The sequence below is a fragment of the Vulpes vulpes genome, chromosome 7, assembly GCF_048418805.1.
Source record: "Vulpes vulpes isolate BD-2025 chromosome 7, VulVul3, whole genome shotgun sequence".
In the NCBI taxonomy this organism is placed as follows: Eukaryota; Metazoa; Chordata; class Mammalia; order Carnivora; family Canidae; genus Vulpes; species Vulpes vulpes.
In genome coordinates, this window is record NC_132786.1 from 57,996,029 (window position 1) to 58,021,130 (window position 25,102).

The window sequence follows — 25,102 nt, forward strand, 5'->3', positions numbered from 1 at the left end:
ATGATGGGGTCCGATGGTGAGGGCAGGTGCAGGGGTGAGACGGATGGCCGAGAGGGGAGGGAAGAAGAGAGCTGTGTCATAAGCTCTAGGACAGAGGAGAGAGCAGGTGCCACACAGCCCAGTCAGCCCAGTCGTGGGGCTCCTGACCCAGTTTGCATATTCAAGGATGAAAAGCATTAAAATGACAGGTAGTCAACCAAGTGTTCTGCTTCTCTCTCTTTGAGGGAGATCTACGCTGTGAAGCATTCATGAGGGCTTCAAGGGAATGGGGAAGGGGTGTGCTTTGGCTTTCTCATAGTAGTGGGGTAATAATTCTAGTATTTACACAATCATGTTTATTATCTGTGCTGTCTCGGCATTTGTCAGTGTAAACTTATAAACAGTGGCGGCGGTGGTGGTGGTGTCGTTGTTGTAAATTCTTGTTAAGGCAAAAGCACACGGATGAGAGGCTGCTGAGAGTTTAATCCATCCATCCTGGATTAGAGGCATAATGGAGACATTGTGTCCGGACACCAGCCATGTGAGTTGACCGTGCACATTCAAGACACAAGGAGTCTAGAAGGGAAAACAGCCTGTGAGGGTCAGCGAGGCCGCCCCGGGAATGTCCACCCCCTGCAGCCTCGAGTCCGAGGCCTGAGAATTCTGCACCCTTTGTCACTCTTTAAAGACTTGGTAACCACCCAAGCAAACAAACAGGCCAAGAATAAAACAAACTAAAAAAAGCAGTTGAACAATTGTAAGCGATGGTGGAATCTTTTGTCCTTTTGCTGAAATGTAATACTCCCCCTGCCCCACGCTGGGCGGGGAGCCAGAACCGAGGCGTGGGGACATTCTCTAGCGGATTTCGCCTTGCCCTGTGAAAGCTAGGCCATCATTTTCAGATTAAAGCCCTGACAAATAAATATTTGAGTAAATCTCAACACGTCTCTCGGTTGGGTAAGTCAACAACCAGCTTGACAGGGCGACGTGTCGGCGTTCCCTCTGAAGTTGCAGTGGGTGTCCCCTCTCTCGTAGACCTAGGAGAGGAGCTACACAGGGACCAGTGGAATTGGCTTTTTCCACAACATACTAGCTCAGAGACTTGGCACTGCAGCATATTCTGGAAGGACCTGGCTGACTTCTACCGCAGTTTCTTTATTTATGATTCAAGAAATGGTGGCCTATATACCACTGGCCCAAGTAAGCACTTAGGAAGGCCGATTTTCTCCTTGCTCAGATCTGGCAACTGTTTGCTGGTTTTATATACAGGTTTCGCTGACTTGAGGTACCCACTAGTGACCGAAAATAATTTGAGGCTGGTGGTTAGAGAGAAAAGTTCAGATGGTCACAGTGACTTCTGTGACACAGTTTCTTCTGTGACTCACTCAACTCCCAGAGCATGCTGCGTAAATTCTCTGTCCCTTAATTTCCTTATTTGTTAAATGGGAAATAATACATCTTAATTTCTCTACTGGGAACCACGTGAAGCCAAATTAGACTTGCCTAAAAATACATGTTTGCATGTTCATACCTTGCTTTATTCCAAAAGAGAGATCTGTTGGCTAAGAAGATGTAAGCATGAAGGACTGAGGATTGCTTTATGAGCTGGATTAAGGAGGTGGTAAATACCCTTGAAAATAAAACAAAACTGGGGTGCCTGGGGGGCTCAGCTGGTTAAGCATCTGCCTTTGGGTTAGGATTCCAGGGTCCTGGGATCGAGCCCCACATCAGGGTCCCTACTCAGTGGGGAGTCTGCTTCTCCCACTCCCTCTACCCCTTCCCCATCATTCATGCTCTCTCTCTCTCTCTCAAATAAAGAAATAAAATCTTAAAAAAAAAAAAGAATGAAATTAACAAACCAGCATTTCTCTTTCATGCTGCACATTTTCAGAAAGCAAAATGGTGCCAAAACACCAGGGTAGAGAAGCTAAGCCACGTAGAAGAAACTAGAGCGGTATGCCGTCCATGCAGGGCTCTCATGAAGCACGTGTGTAATTTTGGTCTTGACTCCACGATGGAACATTACACCAGGCTGTGTCTACTCTCGCCTTGTTTACTTCAGTGCTAGATTTACTGCTTAGTTGTTTCTCTGCTGCTGAGAATGTGTAACTTCATGCGTTGGTAAAAATTTCAGAGTCCGCTGCTAATGCTGCCCCTTCCTGGATCTTGCCCCAAGTGAGCTTCTCTACTCTAACCTCTCTTCTGCCGCTTACGTTTCTTTTTGATACCGGTCTGCGGTGTCTCATGACAGTATGAGGACTTGCACTATGCATGTCCTACTGAAGTAGGTTTTTGAGGTAACAATAGGTTTCTTAGAAACTTTTTTCTTTCTTTTTTTATATTTTTGTCCTTTGCAGTCCCCAGTCAAGTGCCTTGAACTAGGTATTTTATTAATACTGATTGAAATAATTTCTTATCCATTTGAATGATTTTTTTCCCCAATAGCCCATGAGTATTCCGGTGATCACACAGTGGTACAGTTCTTTGGAGGAGAGGCTGGTGGGAAGGCTCTTCCTTAGACTTAACATGCTGTCTTGTTTCGCTTTGTATAATTTTTGCTACTGATTCCATGTCTTTTTCACTGGCTGATATTCTTGCTCATTTTGTCTTGTCTTTAATTTCCTCCCTAGAGGTCTTTATCTATTCTAATCACTTTAACCAGAATTTCTCACTGATGATATTTTTGCCTTTTTGTTAAAAGCCTATTCTGAGAAGGCATATTATCGTGGTCCATCCAGTTCCTCCTATCTTCTGGGAACAGAACTTTTTCATATTTGGGGGACAGTGATTCTCCCAGTTGGAAAAGACCCTTTATTCTGGTATTGCATTGAGGTAAGAACGCTGAGGCTAGGTGTTTTGTCAACCATGTCCCCTGCTTGGGGGAAGGTCTGCAATAAAGACAATGGTGTAACGTGGCAGAAATAATAGAGGCCAGAAACTCTCCTTCTCATACTTTTGGGTACACACAGGCATCCTTGTAATCCGACCACTTCTTTGTTGTGACCTGCCCAGTTTGTAGGTGGATGCATGAAACTTGCCCTTGGTTTAAGCTTATTGGAGTTGGGTTTCTATCTCTTATACTAAACAAGCCTTGAATAATCTACCAGATAAATATTTATACTTTGATAAATAGAAAAGCTCGTATGGTTTTTGGAGATTGAAAAATATAGATCAAAATATAAGATCATCTAGTTTCTGTCACATATGGAGAAATTTTGTAGAAAGAGAATAATACCCAAGTTAACGTTTCCTTTCAATGTATTGTTCCAGCTATGGTTGTTTTTTTTGTTTTTTGTTTTTTGTTTTTTTTTTTCCTGCTAGATCCTAAACAGGCTTTAAGTTCTTAGAAGTTCAGATATGCTTTATTAATTTCTGTTTTGTTAGTACCTGGCACAATTTCTGACACATAATAAGAACCATGCTAGTAATTTTCAGTTGAAATAATATGTTGATATTATTAATTATAATATAATGATAATTGTCCTCAACCAAAATCCCTGGGATAGCCAGGATATTTTTTTGGAAATCCATTATGTAGTATAACATTCCATTTTGTTTTATACTCCTTGTATTTATAAAGAAAAAAAATAATACTAAGCTTCTGCTTAGTTGGGGTTAAGGTTTAAATTCCAAATACTTGGGAGGGTTCAAGATTAAAAAATATTTTAGAGTCAGTCAGCTGAAGAATAATAGTTTTTCATTTGTTTTTTTGCTTGTTATTTAATAAGTTGCTGAATTCCTTGAGAAAAAGATGACGGCCAGAATTTTAAGAAACAAATGCAAAAAGGAAACAGGGAATTGACAATAATAGGGAATCCCAGGGGATGCTGATATAGACAAATCTGTCTCATATCAGTGAAATACTTTGATGTTAGGAGTCACTTAGAATTAAGGTGGTAGGGATCCCTGGGTGGCTCAGCGGTTTAGTGCCTGCCTTTAGCCCAGAGCATGATCCTGGAGTCCCGGGATCGAGTCCCACGTCGGGCTCCCTGCATGGAGCCTGCTTCTCCCTCTGCCTGTGTCTCTGCCTCTGTCTCTCTCTCTCTCTGTGTCTCTCATGAATAAATAAATAAAATATTTACAAAAAAAAAAAAAAAGAATTAAGGTGGTAGACTGGCCTTTAAATTCAGAAATGAGAAGTTTCATTATGATTTTTGAGAATAGTATTAGGAGAATGAAGTGAATGGAAGCTTCTAGGGGGTGGAGAGGAGTGTGGGAAGCCTGTCAATTAATCTTATTAAGGCATGTATCTTCCTTGCAAAACAGAGAGAGAGAGGATGTTATGTTCCTTACATGGAGCCTATCAACAGAATATTTTTAATTTCATGTTAAGGAATTTGTATTTGATTCACTTGGTCTGTTCAAAATAAATTACTCTCAATAGTCAGTCATAAAGTAATTTAGACTCTGTGAGTGTAAGCCTAGTGCTTTGAGCTTTTGTAAAAAAAGAAAGTGTCATCAGAGCTAATGTTACAATAAACAGAGCAGCCATTCAAAGGCACCCCCAATTTTGACTGATAATCTTTTTCTTGTTCTTTCTTGGTGTTTTCAGTCTTAACTATATAATCTATTAGATTCAAATATCATTTTGTTTCTATCCAGTGAATTTAATTTATCAAGAATGTAGCTCTATAGGGATTCACAGTAATTAAATAAAGGGCATTTTTTTTCAACCACTCCGTGTGTTTTGATAAAACTCCAGCATTAATTACTTGTTGACAATAAAAGGGCAAGTTGAAATAGATTCTATATGGTTTTCAATTAAAAAAAAAACTCTTGTATAAGTTTTTTTTAAAAAAAATAGATAAATAAATGAGAAAAGTCAATTTGGATTCCTTTTCCAGTTCAGGGGATGAGTAAAAGTTAGCAAACTAAATATAAAATTATTCTGCCCACTTTTTCTCTTGGTCTGGTTAGCCTAGGACTTACATGAAGGCACAGACAAAAATAAATCAGGAAATATAATTCAATGGAATCAATGGAGAAATAAATCAGAAATAGTAGAAACTTCCAGGGTGCCTGAGTGGTGCAGTTGGTTGAGCGTCTGACTCTTGGTTTTGGCTCAGGTCATGACCTCAGAGTGGTAAGATCAAGCCCCATGTTGGGTCTATGCCGAGCACAGAATCTGCTTCAGATTCTTTCTCTCCCTCTCCCTCTCCTCCTCTCCTCCTCTAAAATAAAAAATAAATAAATAAATCTTTAAAAAAGAAGAAATAATGGAAACTTCCTATAAAGCTGAACAAATACAATAAAGAAAATGAACAAGCCCAAGATGGTGGCGTGCATGGATTTAAAATGTAATAAGAGCCCTCCGTTCTATGTATACACCAGCTCTTCAACACGGAAGAAGGGTTTGGACTCTGCCAGACAGACTGGCTGCTTGGAATCTCAACTCTGCCCTTCGTTAGCGGTGTGATCCTGGTAAAATTTGTGCCTCCATTTCAACATCCACAAAATGGAAATAGTGATAGTAACTACCTCCTACAGTTATGAAGAGTCAATGTAACAATATATGTCATGTTCTTAGAACAGCGCCTGGTACATCCAAAAGGCTTATGTGCGCATTAGCTCTCACCATTGTTGTGTATACGAAGAGCTGCTTAGCTGTAAGGTGTTGATGAATGTCACAAATAGCATCTGTGTGTTTGTGTGTCTGAAATTAATGTGATATAATAGCCATACCTCTTCTCACTCTCATTCTGTCTCTCTCTCTCTCATCTTTCTCTCCATTCCTCAAACCAGTGGCTGTCTACGTGTGTGTCCAGAGAGTAGATATTCACTTGACGCAGGGCCAACCACCACTGAGTCTGACCGCCACTGCTCAGTCCATGCCAATTACAAGAAGCCAATAATTTGGTATCCAGTGTTTATTTATTTGAGATATGATATATTTATTTTTTTATAAATTTATTTTTTATTGGTGTTCAATTTGCCAACATATAGAATAACACCCAGTGCTCATCCTGCCAAGTGCCCACCTCAGTGCCCATCACCCAGTCACCCCCCAGTGTTAGGTGTCACCCCCTAGTGAATAGGTTTTAAACAAAACAGTTGAACCATCCCAGTTCAGTCCAATCTAAACTTATCTTGTCCTTGGTATCTGCATCTAGTTTTAGAGTAGCTTCTCACATCCTTCAGGAATAACGGCTATATTCTTATTTTACGGTTATCATAAAGGGCCCACCTTGGTCATTTTTCTGAAAGAAGGTTTTGGGAGTCTCCACATACAAAAACTGAAAACTGTTAAAATCCCTCAACTAGTAGCACTCCAGTTGAAACACCTCTCCACTTGGCATCCACTATACCATCGACTTTGTTGTTTCATTAATTTGCTTTAATGTTGTCTGTTACAAGTTTCTCCAACACAACTTCTTTAACAAATGCTTGTTTTTACTGGAGTGGAGTTATATTTTCTAGCATGGATTCTGCTCTAAAGGGACATTATTCAATAATCTTTCAACTTAAAGCTTTTCTCCCTCTGGATATGGTTACGCTTTGTCACTGAGATACTTCAGATCCATTTCCAGCTTATTTTGGTTGTATAAGAAGTTATAATATTCTTCACAATTTTTAAAGTCTTAAAGATTGTTTTTAATGCTGGCACTAAGCTAGAAATATTACTTTTCAGCCTTCCTACATATACAAACTGTGTATTGCATCATTAAAAGATAAAGTTTGATATATTGGAAATTTACCTTGCAAATACTGACTACACAAGAACAGTTTAAAGTACATTATTAGGGGTGATGGGCACTGAGGGGGGCGCTTGACGGGATGAGCACTGGGTGTTATTCTGTATGTTGGCAAATTGAACACCAATAAAAAATAAATTTATTATTAAAAAATAAAGTACATTATTAGAATTCCTAACAAATATTGATAATTCATATACTGCAATAATCACTATATTTGTTATTGCTTTTAGCTTAGTGACTTTTAAGGAATCAACATACATATATATATGTGTGTGTGTGTGTGTTTGCCTCTAACACCATCCACAGATTGGGATTTAGATGTAACTGGGCCATAAAACTCCAAGTTTCAGTGATAATTAAGCTGATTTTATTAACTCTAATTAAAAGTTCAACGTGAGAGCCTTAAAGAGCCTTTATAATATGAGAAGTTCCCTCATGAACATAGTTTATTTTGTTAGTCAACAGCAGAACCACCCTGCAAAGAATAACCATTGTCTTAAAACAACATGGCAAGATTGTCACCTGCTTAATTTTTCTGTACTTCGGCATCTCTTAAAAGATTTAACATGAAATCATGGAAGCTTCCAAAATTCTTACATATGACCTATTAAGATGATGCCCATCCCTAAGCTTTGGACATAGTTTATAATATAAAAAGCTCACACGCTATCAACTATTTCAAAACGATTTATTAGCAGGCAGTACGTATTATGCGTCCTACCATGCCTAATAACAGTTAGAAGACAATCCTGCTTTATGATGAGGTTTGTTGGCATGGGCAGGTATAGAGCTGAACCGGAAATTGCTAAACCAGATCAATCCACCAGGCCATCCCATCGACTATACTGACCCTTGAGAAAATCAATGCATACTGTTTAGGGTGAAAAAATCCTATTTATAGATACACAGGCTAACATTATTTTCATGGAGCGATTACCTTATGGCTCAAGACAATATAGAGTTAATTTAAAACCTTGCCTTTCATGACCTCAGGCCTTTCTCTTATCTTCTCCTAAGCAGTTTACGGGAGAGTAAATCATTTGAACTGATGTCACGCTTGAGGTCGGAGAAAGAAGGAAACTAATATTTGCTGAGTGCCAGTCATGGCTGGGCCAAGATCTGTGCTGAATGCACTTGATCCCACAAAATCCCTGATGAAAAGCCTGTCTTTCTCTTAGTTTACAGATGAGAAACAGAACCATAGAGAGGTCCTGGAGGATGTATGGGACTGGCAGGGCTGCCATTTGACACTGACCTCCAAACCTGAGTTCCTTCCAGTGGAGCAAGCTGACCTCACCAAGCCTGGAGAGGGGCCGAAAGGCTTCTACGTGAGGAAAAATAATCCAGCTATTTGTTCCCTTAAGCCTGTTGAATAAATAGCTAATTGGTTTGTGTCCTTTCTAGCTGACTTCACAGAAGCAGTTCAGTGTTCTAATTAAGAGCACAGGCTTAAGAACCAGACCGCCTGGTTTCTAATCCCAGCTTTTTCATTTCCTGGCTGTTCCCTGGAGCAAGTTACTTGTTCTTTCTCTCCCTCTGTTTCCAGATCTGTAAAATGGGGGAATAATAGTGTGTGCCTCATGAAGTTATTTTGAAGATTACTCCGGAAAAGTGTGGACCAAAATGTAAGAACCATGATGGGCATAGAGTGAACCCTGACTGAAAGTTTTGTGTTGTTGTTTTGGATTGTGTGAGGCAGACCAGCGTGCTACTGTCAATTTCCATTCTAGGAACTACAGTGGACAGTGTTTTCTATACGGCATGATTCACTCCTTCCCTTTTAATGATAACAGTGGTTATAATTTCATCATTTTCATATAGCATTTTAGATTTTTCAAAGAACTTTTTTCATTCACTTTCATCTGGAGCCCTATTTCCCTCATCTGCCAAATGGCTCTAATTAATGAAGCCTATGATGTTGATGGTGAAATGGGATGATGTGTCCAAGGTGGTGTATTCGAGACACTCAGCACAGTATCTGGCACTTGCTGCATCGCCTTGCAAAGTCAGCAAGGCATGTATTAATAAATTCACTTGGTATCTGAGGAAATGGAGGAAGAATATCCTTGCTTAAGATCATAAAATGGGTTAGTGGTACCTCTTAGCACATAGCAGAGTCCCTAACAGAATGCTTGTCAATAAAGAAGCAAATCGCCACCATTAGAACTCATTGTCTAATGTCGAGAGGTCTTCCCATTTTATTGTAGCACCTGATTGACATCTGAGAACATGGTGGTTGTAACATGAGCTCATTAAGAGGGGACACAGTAAACTCTGTTTTTGGAGACATGAAAAATTTTTCATTGTTGACTAAACAGTTGTTTAGACTTCACTGTACACATTGTACATTTTGAATTCCCTCTTCCCTAGACCATCCAGGGAAGGCTGGTTATTACCTCCTGCTTCTAACCTCAGTTTTGCTATGATTTTGATTTATATATGTCAATATTTGCCTCTTTTAGTGAATATAATCAAAAGTCAACATAATGTTGAAACCAATTTATTAACGACCCAGAAATGCTGAATGGCCAACCTAAAAGGAATGTTTAAAAAGCAGTGTTTTATATTGGAAGGTGTGGTAGTTTTGGAGTCAAACGACTTGTGTCTCAATCTTGATCCTAGTTCAGGACACCACACACACACACACACACACACACACACACACAGAATCGGTTTGTGTGTTAGGTGATATTTTAGGATGTTCTACGTCTCAGGATACAGATTAATGGCAAATGGTTTTTGAGAATGAATGCAACATGCTTCTTTTTTAAAAACTACAACTTTGGTTTCAATTTGGCCTAAAAATATCCTAGTTTGGAATGTTACCTTGTAGCACATCAAAACAGTTGCAAAAGACCCGATTTGGACAGAAAACATAACATTTATGGCCACAGCTGATTGCTTGAAGCCTTTCTTTAATTAATTGTCTTCTTCCCTAGGTAATAAATAACAAAATTCTGTTGATGACCACTTGATACTAGAGATTTTTAGATATACATTTACTATTATGGCTGTGGATAATGTCCCAGGGCCTCGTATATTGATAATCCAAGCTAAAAGAGCCCCTTGAGCATTGTTTAGTGTATTACTGTGATTTATTTTCATCATTGCATATATCAGAACCTAATATTATCTCATAAAAATTTATTTTTTAGTTAGCCTCTTAATACCTCATTATAGATACCATGAGAGCAGGGACCTAGTGCATGTTTCTATTGAATCTGCCACAAAAGTTAGATTTGTGTCTGGAAGAAGGTAAGCACTTAATATATGGTTGGGGAATTAATGAATTAAAGAATATCCCTGGGAAAGATTTCCCTGGAAATCTTTTTCTCTCTCTCTCTCTTTTTTTTTTTTACTGAAAAATGTTAATTGAGTTTCAGAGATACAGCGTAGTGATTCCATAGGACTGTGTGTGATGTTATGCTCACCACAAGCATAGCTACCGTCTGTCACCATATAACATTATTACAGTATCGTTGACTGTATTCCGTATGGTGTACCTTTCATCCCCGTGACTTATTCATTCCATAATGAAAGCCTGTATCTCCCACTCCCTTTCACTCATCTTGCCCAAGCCCCCATACCTCTCTTCTGGCAACCATCAGTTTATTCTACTTGTGGGCCTTATACTGTTTGGTTGGTTAGTTTTATTTTTTAGATTCCACATATAAGTGAAATCATGCTATTTGCCTTTGGCTATCTGATTTAGCATGATACCCTCTAGGTACATCTATGTTATCATAAATGGCAAAATCTCATTTTTTTTTAATGGCTGGGTAGTAATCCAGTGTGTGTGTGTGTGTGTGTGTGTGTATCACATCTTTATCCATTCACCTATGGATGGACACTTGGGCTGCTTCCATATCTTGGTTACAGCAAATAATGCTGCAATAAACATATATGTGCATGTATCTTTTCAAATTAGCTTTTTTGTTTTCTTTGGGTAAATACCTTATACTGGAATTACTGGATCATATGATATTTCTAGGATGTCTTCTATTTACATCTTCTATACTGGCATCCTACTTGTTTAGCTGTAAATATTGTTTGTTAAATGAAAGCAACTTTATTTTTTAAGATTTTTTAAAAGATTTTATTTATTTATTCATGACACACACACACACACACACACACACACACACACACACAGAGGTGCAGAGACACAGGCAGAGGGAGAAGCAGGCTCCATGCAGGGAGCCTGACGTGGGACTTGATCCCGGGTCTCCAGGATCACACCCTGGGCTGAAGGTAGGCACTAAAGCACTGAGCCACCTGGGCTGCCCCCAATAAAGGCAACTTTAATATATATTTCTGTATCACTTATTTGCAGGAATTCATTAGTGTTTCTCGTTTACTTTTCTTTACCAAGTCATGTAATGTAATGATGTTTTGAGAGATTTTATATTCAAATTTTGCTTTGTCATAGCTGTGGAACTTGTGCAAATTATTTGCTTTTCCATATCTTAGTGTTATGACCTGTAAAATGGGAATACTACTTATTCTCATTATTCTTATATTCTAAATAACCAGTAAGATAAAAAAAAAAAATGTGCCTAGCATACAGTGGGTGCCACATAAGTGCTTGCTAAATATTATTGAATAAAAAGAGTTAAATTTGTTCCCAGGAAAGCTCAGCCCTTCAAACTAGGTCTGTCCTCCATCTCACTTTGTGAATAGTGAAGGAGAAACAGTGCAGCTCTCAACAGGCAGAGGAAATGTCATCCATATTGAACCATTAAAAATGAAAAAGGGTCTGATACTTGGCAAATATGAGCTGTAGACAAATGATATGGAAATTCAGGCAGTGGGATAGAGGGAGGAAATAAATCAGTTCTTCCAGAATATTTGGAATATAAATACTAAAAACAGTTTGCATTTTGTCTAGGACAACTGCAGTGGGATGTTGACTGGGGATGTGGACATACCAAAAACCATAAGTAACAGTTGCAACTTCATAGATTGTATGATTGCCACACGATAGACTGAAGCCAAGTGGTATTGTCCAGGGCTCATTTGAACCTAATAGTCATGCACATGGACTAAGGGAACTTTCAGGATGTGAATTGCTTGTGTTGTTTGAAAGCCTCAGGGTGTCAGTTTAACCATAGCTATGGTATGGATCCAAATAGACCATGTGCCATTGCCAATAAAACTTTCTTGGGACAATGTTTTCTGGCTGTTTCTGGTACATGCAGGATGTGGGCATATTCTTATTCTTTTAAATTGATAGAGAGTACATCACAATCAGCAATCTCTTGCTCAAGGTTAACAAACCCCAAACCATCTGCAGATATCCAGCACACACAAAAGGAATAATGCATAAAATCACACATCTCTCTTAGAAGAAGGGACGGAAGTGGATGTCATGTCGATGGCTCTTTGGGAGAAGCCTATGACTTCCTGCTTTTGAGTTATTAGTTCAGGTATATTGGTAGAGGGCATGCTGAGAATGAGAGAAGTTGTCAATCTATGAGCAGTTTCCTTTTATGAGATAAGAATTTTTAGGTTACCTAAAATGATCTCTGGAAATGTAAGAGTAGACTTTTCATATATTTTTTTCAACCATAAAAGGACTTGCAATCTAATGTGTAAGCAGAAAGACCAAGATGCTTATTATAAAGCTGAGAAGACTTGAATCTTATTTTTCCTCATCATTGCTCTGTGCACCATGTTGTGTAATCAGCTTTTTCAGAGGATTTTTCCTATCATCTGTGTCTGCCGGAACAGTCAAAGCAAGATTTAAAATCAGTATTTAAAACTCAGAACTTATGGCAATCTGCAGCTTTGCAGACATTGTGTTTGCCTCCCTTCCCTTCTTGCTGTCTCTCACTCTCCATTCTCATTTATTGGTTTTTATAAGCTTGTCATTTGCAATATCCGATGTAACAAGTAAGTTCAGCTTAACTGAGGTTGCTAGGTTGTTAAACTTTGGTTCAGATAACTGGAGAAAAAAATAACTCCTCCTTCAGCTAAGGTATAACATATCCATTGTCCTTACTGTAACACTAAGACTTTACTCAAACAGGAAGAAATGCTAACATGAAGCTCCCTGTGACTGTGTTAATTAAGTACTGGATGATTCACCTTTTTGTGAGGGATGAATTTACAATTAGAAAGACCAAAATTCAAATTCTAGTTCCTTCATTCAACAGCTGTGTCACCTCAAGAAAGTTGCTTAACTTTTGAAAGCCTCAATTTTCTCCCAAGAAAGAAAGATAGCTTGCGTAGTTGTTTGGGGTGGTGGAAATGACATCTATGAATTGTTAGTCCAATACCTAGAACACAGAAGGTGACAGTTAGTAGTAATCAACCTACGTTGTCAGCTTTATGAAGCTATTCTACTTTGTGACCACTGAAATACTATATTAAACCACTTAAACAGGACCAAAAGGCATGCACAGATTTTAAAAAAATATTATTGCAAATTCTACTTCCTAAAAAGAAGCCTGAACATTCTCAAATTGTTGTTTCCATACGTGTATGTAGACCTTAAAATATAAAATGTACTACTCAGACTATTTTGTTATACCGTTCTATCACTTCATTTATTGTGAACAGCTTTTCATATCGATAAGCATGATTCACATAATCATAAACTGCTACATGATATTCCAATTTGAGGATGTGCCAAAAATGTTATAACTGGTTCCCTCCTCACGTGCTTCCCCCCCACTCCAGAAAAAAAAAAAAAAGCAGTGGCAGTGTTTAGAAAAAGCTAGATTGAAAAGGCAGTTTCCAATTAAAAGAAGAGCTTTCAATATATTAAAGGCAAAATTAAAGCGATTATATAACAACCAGGTTGAGTTTGTACCAAGAACGCAAGCAAAGTTTAACACCCAAAACCCTGCTACTGTAATTCTCTATTTTATTTTTTTGGCGGGGGGGGGGGGGGGCTCCAGGTAATTAGTTGAGGATACCTTGTAGAAACTGGGGTTGTGCTGGGTGTAAGCAAACTGTAATGTTCAGAGGAGAGCCACCGGGAGACCCAGGGAGCTGAGGTGGTGAAGGATGAGGATGGTGACAGGTGCTCTGGAGGTTTGACTTGGTGAAGAGGAGGCCAGGGTGCAGTGACGACCCGGCAGGGCTCCCTGTCCTGGAAGAGTAACAAAATCAGGTAACCTCTGTGAGGACAACCTGTCCCTGATGGAGAGGCATAGATTCACCAGGGGTGTGAGTGTGTGTTGTAAGGGAAAGAGCATCTGTTTCATGGTGTGTGAGTGTGTACATGGTTTAAGGACGTGTGGCAGAGGTGGCTTTTGACGGTGGCCCCTCCGTTTCATTCACTTTCTAGATACTGCTCTATTTTTTTTTTTTAAATCACTGTGGTTAAGTGGCCTCAGACAGAAATTTCAGCTCCACAGTCTTGTACAGCCTGACAATCAAGAGCATTTGGAAACAGAAAGCTCTGGGTTTGAATCTCATCCTTGGCACAAATCCCAAGAGCTGGGTGATCTGGACAAATTATTCTGTTTCCTCATCTACAAAATGGGAATAATGATAATATTACCTACCTCTGAAGATTTTTGCATCAAATGAATTAGAACATTAATTAGTATTATGTCTGTCTCCAAGTTAATGTTTAATGAATGTAGTTACTAAGGATATATTTGTGTGTGAGTGGTGTATCTTTTTTATTTTATTGGAATACCATTTTTTACCAATAGAGAAAAAAATTGACCAAACAACATTAATTGAAAATTTGGTTACTAAAAAAAAAAAAAAAAAAAAAAAAGAAAATTTGGTTACTGTGACATTGATACAATTCTTTGATGTATTAATGGGATATATTCATGGAGATAGTATATACAATCATACTTGTGGAAAAAGATTGCTAAAATTCAACATTTTATGGTCACCTCAGCAATATGGAATCAAAGGGAATCTGTGTGCATGCAGATTAAATATATCTACCCAAACCTACCAAACAACGTACAATGATGACACAGTAGAATCATTCCTGTTCAATTCACTGGCTCAATTCAACATTGCATTGGCGCTCCTAGAATACACAGGAAGACAGACAAAATGCATAAAAATAAAAAGATTGAAAAGATAGAATCAAATCTGCTTTAATTCAAAGATGTTCTCATTGCATAGAAACTTCAAGAGCTATACATTATTAGAAACTGTAGGAGAGGTTAGCAAATTTGATTCCTATAGGATTAATTTAAAAAATTGTATGTTCCTTTACTCCAGTCAAAAAGAATTGAAAAATGGGACAGCGCAGGTGGCTTAGCAGTTTAGTTCCACCTTCAGCCCAGGGCCTGATCCTGGAGACCTGGGGAATTGAGTTCCACGTCAGGCTCCACGTCTCCTGGATGGAGCCTGCTTCTCCCTCTGCCTGTGTCTCTGCCTCTTTCTCTCTCTCCCTCTGTGTCTCTCATGAATAAATAAATAAAATCTTAAAAAAAAAAAGAATTGAAATGTGTAATATAATTTTTTATTGTAAAAGAAACAATACCTAGAAATAAAAACAACAAAATGTGAGCAAAAACATTTTGTGTATACATGAAAGAAGTCCTGCATAAATGGACAGATAGCTTATGTTCATGGTAATTGATTCAATTTTGTAAAGACATTAATTGTGTCTCACTGACTTTATGTAAGCTTGATAAATGCAAGTCATTTTCCCCTACAGTATTTGAAAGCTGATTTTAAAATGTATACAGATGGCCAAGGGGCCAATGTTTTACTAAGACAGTGTTGAAAAGGATAATCGAAGTTTGAAGACTTGCTCTTCCAAGTATAAAATGATTATAAAGCTAGCGTAATTAAGAAAATGTTCTTGACACAGAAATGGACCCATAAAAAAAAAAAAAGAAATGGGCCCATAGAACAATGACACAGAATAGGGAATTCGGAAATAGTCATATATAATATAGCCAGATAGTATATATTTAATAATATGCCATATATAATAAGAGAACTTTTACATGTGTGCACACACAGACATTCATAAGAATATTCATGGTAATATTTCCTGTAGTAGTTTAGAAATTAAAAACAGTATTAAATGCTTATCAACAGGTAGGTCTACAAATACCATCAGACTTGGGAAAAGATATGGGAAGATACATACAATAAGATACCATTTATAATCATATCAAAACCTACAAAGCAATACTAAATAATGTGTATAGTTTACATACATATATATAATTATGAGCACAGTATAAAGGAATAAAATACCCTAAGACTGGTGGTTAACAGGGCTGAGAGGTAGGATTGGGGGAAATAAAGAGTTGAATGAAGTTAACAAGGGGGCACAGTAATCTTTCAATATTTTATTTTATATGTTGGGTGATAGGTTTATGGGTGTTCATTATTTATGTATAATACTATGTCTGAATTAGGATTTTGTGACAAAAGCCTTAGCTTATCTTACATGCTCTTGGATCTCCTACTTATGAAAGTGTAGACAGATACAGGAGTGGTTTGAAGAATGGTCTTTGGAGTCAGAATGCCTGCGTTTGAATCCAGCTCCACCACCATGTTATTTTGTGCAAAGAACTGAATCCTTCTGTGCCTATTTCATTATCTATAAATATGGGGATAATAGGAACTACCTCATAGGGTTATTTGAAGATTCAGTGGGGCAATCCTAAATGCCTTAGAATAGTACCCACACATTCTAAGGGCTGAGTATAATTTTAGTTATTATTGTTATTATTGCTTCTAGGATATGTTCCAACCACATTTTTAATTGTGTCTCTCCTTGGGCTGAACTGTTAGCCCCGGGGGGGGGGGGGGACCACATCTGTCCTGTTCACCCAGCCCAGCCTCTGCCACATGGTAGTCAGTGAATCAATACAAGTTGAATGTGTGATTGAGCTGTACAATTGACTCTTTGGTGAGCTCAATTTAAGTAGCATTTCTGAGAAAATACAGAACCAACTTGGGCCATTTTTTATGATCTCCTTCTGAGTTGGTAGCACAGTTTGGAATTTGAGCACAGGCCCCTGCTGGTTACAACACTGCTTTTGGGAAGCATGCTTTACCCATACCTTCCTCTCAACCACCTTGCCCAGCATGGATTCTGCATGTTTCAGGGAAAACATAATTGCCAAAAAGCGTTTTAGTTTTCTCTGGTTTGCTAGAATTTTGGAGAGAGACAAAAACTATTCAGAAGTTTTAAAATTTTTATCAATTTTTTGGTTTCCAATAAATACTTATATAAATGATTATTCCTATTTTGGAAGGGTAATTTTGATCTAAGGAGTGTCATTCTTGGAATTTTACTGTCCCTCCTTATTATAATCAGTGCTTATGACAGTATAGCTTTCCCTTCATAAAGGAAACATGGCACACAATTAATAATTTCCACTTGCCTTTTTATTTTACTGTTTGCTTTTTGAAATACCATTTTATCACTTTGCCATCAACTCTTTTGATGTGGCATTTGTTATATATGAACACAATATGTATCTCCTGGAATTATTGTAAACTGTGTCCACACTGTAAAACACTTTATGGAAGCTGCTAAATGTAAGAGAAAGTATATCCTAAGCCATGAATTTATTCATTCATTCATTAATATCATTTCATTTATTCATTCATGAGTTCAACAAATATTTATAGGAAGCTTGCTGTGTGTTTTTCTTGTGGGAGATGGATAGAGTTTCTGACCTTGTGGGATTTATGGGCTTACAGGCCAGTGGGGAAAATAAATGTAAAATGCAAACTTTGGGGAATAACTCTTTAATGACATGTGCTCTCTGGGTCAGGGAAGTTTTGCCAGGGGACAATTCGTTTAAACTAAGATATGGTAGGTGAGTAGATCTCTCTCTTTCTTAGGGTGGAGTAGACCTTCCTAAAGGTCATCTCTTGAGGTGACTAATAATGGGTTTCTCATCTACTCCCCATTAAGACTCCAGTCTTCCAGGACACAATACTGGTTTCTGTAGTGTCTCCCTGCCTCTTCAGTAATTCAAGGGATCAAGACTCAGGCTTGGGGCTTCCAGCACAAGACTCCTGAACAATCTTCAGGATAAGACGCCCCATAAACAGTAAAAGAGGCTTTCCGTGCATGTGGCCAGTTGTTAGTCCATTCCATGCAATCAAGACTATCTCTCTTTATGAGTTTTTGAGTATTCACTTTCAACTGTCTAGAAAATCTTTCCTGTTCTCTTCCACTCCCTTCTATTTTTCTTGGAGAATATCACATCCGTTGCATATCAAGTCAGATCAACTTACACCTTCTAGGAAGGCAAGAAATATTTCCTGACTATCAAAACTAAATGATAGTTTATCCTTGCTATAAGCTCATGTAGCAACCTGTGCTTTTTTTTTTAAACCCCAAATAGATATCACTAGTCATATAATGTTGTGATTTTTGACTTGTGTTGTTAGACTGTGAATGTCATTAGGGCAGGAATTTTTTTGTTAGTAACTCTGGCCTATAGCAAGTTCCTATGTATATAAGAATGCTAAATAAACATTTGTACAATTAACTAATGAAAGGGATTAGAAATAATGATACTTGAGTTTAGCAAGACCTGTAAAGACCATGGTCATTCTGTGAATCAATTGCGTTATAAAACCCCCAATAATGTTATGTTACTTTTATTTTATTTTTTTAAAGATTTTTAAAAATTTATTTATTAATGAGAGACAGAGAGAGAGAGAGAGAGAGAGCAGCAGAGACACAGGCAGAGGGAGAAGCAGGCTCCATGCAGGGAGCCTGACATGGGACTCGATCCTGGGTCTCGAGGATCACGCCCTGGGCTAAAGGTGGCACTAAACTTCTGAGCCACCCGGGCTGCCCAATGTTATGTTACTTTTATAATACATTTAAAACATTCAAGTATTTGTGGCGGTTTTAATTTTCTTTAGGTCAATTTTGTGTGAATCAGTTTCTGACCTAGAGCTTAGCCCAGCAGCCAAAAAGTTTCTTTTTTATTGAAATGTAGGAAGAAACAAACTGAGACATTTCCTTTTCAAGATAGTGTTGGATCTGCATCCAAAACACTTGAAGAAATAAAGCGGTTCTAAACAACATCCATGTCTCTATCTACTTGGTTCATGGTTTCACATCTGTTTTGTTATCTAACTCTAAGACTTCAAACATTTTTTGCCACTTCTTAGAGTTGGGGCTGTATCTGGAGCCTTCACCTTGTTTCATCTGAAACCCTGTTAACTTGACTGTATTTTGAACGTTGTATCACAGTCATGACTGAATTATATAATAGAAGAATATGTGGATATTTTCTTGGTTTATATAAGGAAATGTTTATAAAGATAAGATGAGGGGTTAAAGAAAGAGCCAGTTTCAAACTAAGGTGACTTAAGAGAAGTGAGGACAGAATGGCTTTAGGTTTGGTGACTGATGTGTCTTTTAGCTTTTATGCAGGGAAAAAGTAATAAACATTATAAATATTTCTGAGACAATATTTGAAAGGGAGATCATATCTGACATTAATTATCTGTATTTATTTATTTTTATTTTTTTAATTATCCTTTTTTAAACTACCTAGTGAACTCACACCATATATTTTAAATAAACGACTACAATAGTGGGATAAATGCAATGTGGTATAATGTAAAGAATATTAGATTGGGGCATCTCATCATTTAATCTTCTAGGTCTTAAAGGAAATCTAAAACAAACAGTGTTGTTAGTTCTTAAGGGTCATGTAGCATATTTTAGGGTTCATATGGTGAATAATACAATAATGTCACCCACTTCTCTTTTCTAACTAGTGTTCAGATACTTGCTTATTCAAAATATTTTTAGTTCAAGTGAGGTCAGGACTTTAAAAGACAATCCTAAAAACAACAATCAGCCACAGCAATTCACCTGCCTTCAGAGAGGGGGAGAGGAAATGGGGAATTCACGTTGAGTGAGGACTGAGTTTCCATTTGGGAATATGACAACATTCTGGAGATGGATGGCGGTGATGGCTGCAGAAAATGTGACTGTACTTAATAGCACTGCACTGTACACTTAAGCATGATTGAAATAGTATGTTTTATGTCCCATATATTTGACCACAATAAAAAAAAAATCTTTCTTTATTGACAGGTGATTGCCAGAAGGAAGCTGTGTGTGTGCATGTTTTTGGTCATAAGACTCTTTAGACTGGATTTGGGGTCATCCTTCATTTGTTAAAAAAAAAAGAAAAAGAAAACAGAATAAGTTGCTATTGTCTTCTTTTGTTAACAATTTTTGTGTGAAAAGTCCATTTTAGAGATAATGTTGATCATCAAAGGAACTTGTTGATCTGGCGCAAAGCTTCCAGAAGGAAGAGTCTAGTTATTTTTCCATCCATCTTGCCCAGTGAATACTTTTCATTCCCCTTTCATTTCTTCTTCTTCTCTCCTTGGGGGAGAAGAAAGCCACGCACAGAGGCTGAGGCATGAAGATGCTGGAGACACTCATCACACGACAGAGTGGGCAGGAAACGAGGCTTCCAGGGTCAGAGCCTGAGACAAGGGATCTCTGACATGGGTTCTAAGACTTTCTTGGTCCCTGGGTCCCCTTGAGTCTCAGTTTTTGTTCAGCATGAAATAAGGGGAAAATAATCCTTTTCCTGTTTGTTTTACCAATGGGTTAATGGGTGTGAATGTGTTTTGTAGATTGTAAAGTGCTCTAGAAATTTAAAGAGGCATCATTATTTCCACTGCTATTACTATTAATGGTTTTTCACTGATGGTTTCTGTGGTGTAAAATGAGGAAGGAATATAAATGAGGAGTGATGCTCCATTCTGTTTTGACTGTGTGCCAGGTTATGTCAGCCTAGGGATAAGTTGGAGCAGAGATGCTGCTATGATTTGGCTCTTTGATTTCCCTCATGGTTTCTTTCTTTCAATCTGTGCCCTGAGCAAGCAGCTTGCTCACCAACCCTTGAATGCAGATTGAAATACATTCAGAAGAGATGTTTTTTTTTTAATTTATCTGAATTATATTTACCTGTGGGTTAAATTCATTTGAATAGAGAAAATAAATAGCAGATGACTGTGGAAGGGAGAAGCCTCAACATCCTTTTAGGAGAAATCATGAGAAACAAAGTGGAATGTTGTGCAAGAATTGTCTTGCCTTTACATGGTTGCTTTTGTAATGATTTTGAAGGTGGTGCATAACATGTTTTTGACCCACTTTTAAAAAGTGCGTGAAATATATGCTCTGAGGCAAGATGCTTGTACTGTGGATAATTAGGATGTGAGTTATTTTCCATTAAAGGTAAAGAATCCGTGTGAGTGTGTGCATGTGTGTGCGTGTTTCTCCATGTGCTTGCTTACTTGGACGTGGAGACAGAGGCAGGATTCTTCCTTTCTTTATATCTTCTGCTCCAGGAAGGGTTTATGCCCCCTTGAAAGAGAAACTGTTTATTTTCTCACTATACCTTTTGTGAAGTCCTGAGACTCTGCTTGTGCCCTGTCGCTCAGCGGGCTGAAGTACAAATGCTAATTGATTGCCAGACTGCAAGGTTGTGATTTGCATTCCAAATCAGACTGCAGATTCCCATTATAAATTGCTTATCCTGTTGTTCCTTATCTAGACTCTGTTCCCTCTCTTATTATCCTACTCATTCCCCAATAATGACCCTTGAAACAATTCCCATTTAAAATCAGATTCCCGTTTAAAATCAGCAGTTTTGGTTGGGCTAATAAAATCACAACAACAAATTGCAAAGACATCACAATAGATGTGTTTTTTCTTTTTTTTTTTTTTAAAGAAAAACTCAGTGTTCTTCTCCCTTTCCTTTAAGGATCTCCTGGCACTGAAGTAAAATAATCACTTCAAACATATCTTTCAGGCTTAAAGGTGTATGCTCATTCTTTTGAAAACCATACTTTTATGTCTTTTTAAATCTGAAAGGTGGGAGCTTACAAAACCTCTGTTAATAACACCCTCTTCCAGATAAACCCTGAGATGGTTTAATTGCATCCCTTCCTGCCACTTTTCAATCAAATAAACTAGCTACTCAGAGAGGAGGGCAAAGGAAAAGGCATTTTCGCAAGGTGTCTTACTGGGGAGAAGTAGCGCTGCAGCATAAAGAACCGGCAGGAATCCGGGCTTTCCCACTCTGGTGGCAAAGAGGGGGAATCATGGGTTGGTGGTCGGCTTCATGTTAGGAGGACACCCCTCCATCTGTTCACAGCTCAGCCTCTTTCCAATTTAAAGCCCAGATTTCCATACAAACCTCAATTTCTTTTCCCCATTTTAAATGCAAAGCAAGGCTTGTGAATCACAGAGTCTCGGCTACTGGGATTCAGACCAAATTTCCCCCCAAAATTCTCGGGCCCTTTGCTTGAATACCTGCTTACAGTGGTACACAATGAGCAGCTTTGAGAAGAAAAATTGATAATCTTCACGGAAGAGTAATTTGAATGAAATTACACTTGACAGCCTGTCTCCAAGCAAACAAGAGGCGCGAGGGAGCCTTAGCTAAGCTCCCAGGACCTGCCCGGGCCACTGCCGGGGGAGCTTCCCAGGGAAAAAAAATCACCAGTTTTTCCAACATCTAATTGAGCTTTTGATTAATTCCGTGTAGCCGAGTCTACTGAAGAAAGGTAGCCATGGAAGAGAATATGGAAGAGGGGCAGACACAAAAAGGTACTGTGCGGAAAAGGGTTGGTTTGTGACTGAGTAATTATTTTGCAGTTTCCGTGTTTGCTTTAGACACTTGCCAGTAGGGCTAATGAAGGTTTTGCTCTTGGAAGGCATTTTTTTGTCCTGTTTTGTCTCTGTGTTAGCCAGTTCCTCCCTTGGAGGAACGTCGGGCGTGAATGTTGTCATTATTTGCAAATCTTTCAGGTCTAAGCATCCAGATGCACAGGAGAGTTTGGTGATCAGGGCATTGCGGTATGGTTGCAAACTCTTCCCTGGACCAGCCTTTGTTAACCTTGTTCCTTTATTTCACATTTTCACGCTTGTCCAGTTGGGTCAGGGGACTCCTGATGAGAGCCCCAGATGCAATATTTGGAGCCAGTGGTCGCTAAAAATCTGATGATGTAACCATTATCGATACCTTGCCATGGACATCTAGATAGAACAAAGACCAAGCGCATATTTATTCTATTTTGGTTGGTGCATCTTCCTTAAGGAAAAAATCCTTTTTTTTTCTTTGCAATTTAGTTTTGATAGAGATGGAGCACAGGTGCATACATTTTCAGAGTGAATAGTGATGGTGAGGTTTTCCTTTCTATGGAGTTGACCCTAATCAACTTCTGAGTAATAAATGTCAAGGGTATTTTCTGATGCATTTTTTAAGCCTTTGTAGGTGTATCCGGCTGTACAAATTAAAGCGAAATGATCATTTTCGTAGGTTGAACGTGGCCAAATATTGACAATTTCAAATGATTCAGATACTTTAGAACGTGTGTGTGTGTGCGTGTGTGTGTGTGTGTGTGTGTGTGTCTATGTGTGTGAAGTGGTCGCTTTGGAGGGATCTAGCTCTACCTCATTATCGGCAGCATTTTCTCTCATGCCTGTTCTCAGGCTTATGTAATGTTATACCAAACGTTCTTGTGGTCTTAGGATGGAAAGAGTGACACAGGTATTACTACGTAAAGGTAATATTTAAGAGTAGTACTGGAAAGCTTTAGCTATCACATTTGATTCTGAAGGTATGTAAATGCATTATTTTAGAGAACCATATTTTACTTGGGAAAATAGGTAGTTTGGAAGCACAGTATAGTTTTCATTATTTTGGGCCATTCAGCTTTGCTGAGTCTCTTAACACACACACACACACACACACACACTCAGCACATCTACACAATCAAAGACTGTTGCCATTAAATATTTAAGTGTTTATATAAGCAATAGAGGAAATGAATAGATAAAGTAATGTCCAAATTTTAGTCACTAGCACACTTGTTAATGATACTCTGTAAAGAAACACAATAATCTATATAGATATCATGTGATCAATTTTTGAAATTAAAAAACCCTCAGCTACATTTAGTGTGTGAAAAAATAGGTTAAGTATTCACCATTGATTTGAAATAGCAAATTTTCATGGTAATTTTCACCCTCAAAGGTATCTCAGTGGACTATTTTCCTTTAGGAATAAAATATCTTATTTTTATATTTTTTATAGCACATAAGGAGATTTCTTCTTGGCCATTTAATTTGTGCAAGGAAATATAAACATAATATTCACATAGAGAAGTGGTATCTATTGCCCTAAATAAAATTTTGAAATCAATCATGGATTTTGGTAACAGGTTGAAATGTCTGAGCAAGCCTTGGTACAGGCAGGAACCAAGAAAAATGATGTAATTAGTTATGATGTTTTTCTCAGGTAACTCTGAAAATCTTTCCTTCATGGGGGTGGAAGCAGCAGGGACATGATGAAAAAACATCCTGTTGAAGTGGTTTTGGGGGGGATTTTTTTAAATTATGAAGGTATGCATATTTAAACCAGTAGAAAACAATTTTTTAAAAATGAAAAGTTGTATGATGATCTATAAGTATATAAAGATATATAAATAAAATATCTATGATTAAGCTTTTTTATTAATTGAGAAGATTTAACTCTCATCTTTCTTGGTCTATTCCTTTCAACTCTGCCTATGACACCTTTTCTTTATAAGTTTGTTTTTAGAAAGTTATATTTGAACATAAATGCTCTCTATACATGCACAGGGGTGGAGGAAACAATGCAATTGGGGAGGATCTAAGTTGGAAAGCTGTTTGACAAGCAGATTAATCATAAGAGATTTTTCAAGAGTTTAGGTGGACTGATGTAATGATCCATCTACTTAAAGGAAAACAGCACTTTGCAGTAACTTTCATCCTGTTCTTCTCAAATGGCATAGAATTTTCTTAAGTCATAATTCAGATATCACAGAATTCTCACCCATTTGAAAGATGCTTTCCTGGCCTTTCTTACAATTTAAATATGTTTTTCTCTGTTACAAATTAGAAAGACTTGAATTCATGTCAGTATTTATCCATGTGAGCTTCCAGACTCAACTACAATATAAAATGGAAGCCAGTGGTTTCATAAACATTTTTGAGAATATATATAGTTGATGCTTAAAGACTTAAAAAGATCTTCCATAAGAAATGTTTTCTTCATCACAAAATCTTCCTTCCCCATTTAATCTCTAAAAGGCAATTGCAGGCAGTCCTAATATTTACCCTAATTTACCATATATGTTCATCCTGGAGGAGAGGATAATTTAAAAGTGCGAGTGACTTTACCAGTCATTCTACTCAATGCCTTGGTGTGAAACCAAAATGAGGTCATTAATCTGTTGCTGCATCATTTTTGCCACTGTCCCAAAAGGTGAATATCTCATTGTGCTGAGTAGGAAGCTGGTGTTTCAAGAACCATGTATTTTTTTTTTTTTTGTAACATATGCCATCTAAGTGAAAGCCAATTATTTGATCCTGAGTCCAACCTAAGCTACAGTATTATGGTTTTGGAGAAAAAAAGAGGAAAAGGAAGGAAGCTATTTTGAACTTGGCCCTT

At 37.9% G+C, this 25,102-nt stretch overlaps 1 protein-coding gene across 3 annotated transcripts in view; it reads left to right on the top strand.

Moving 5' to 3' along the window:
- GPM6A (glycoprotein M6A) overlaps window positions 1–25,102 on the top strand; it is a 332,016-nt gene that overhangs the window by 161,622 nt on the left and 145,292 nt on the right. The window contains exon 1 of one of the 3 annotated variants that reach the window (XM_026015817.2): window positions 20,853–22,233. The exons of the other annotated variants lie outside the window; for them this stretch is intronic. Coding sequence (XP_025871602.1) covers window positions 22,197–22,233 — 37 coding nt within the window. The 5' untranslated portion in view covers window positions 20,853–22,196. Of the gene's footprint in view, window positions 1–20,852; window positions 22,234–25,102 lie in introns of those variants that run through there. 3 annotated transcript variants of the gene reach the window in all.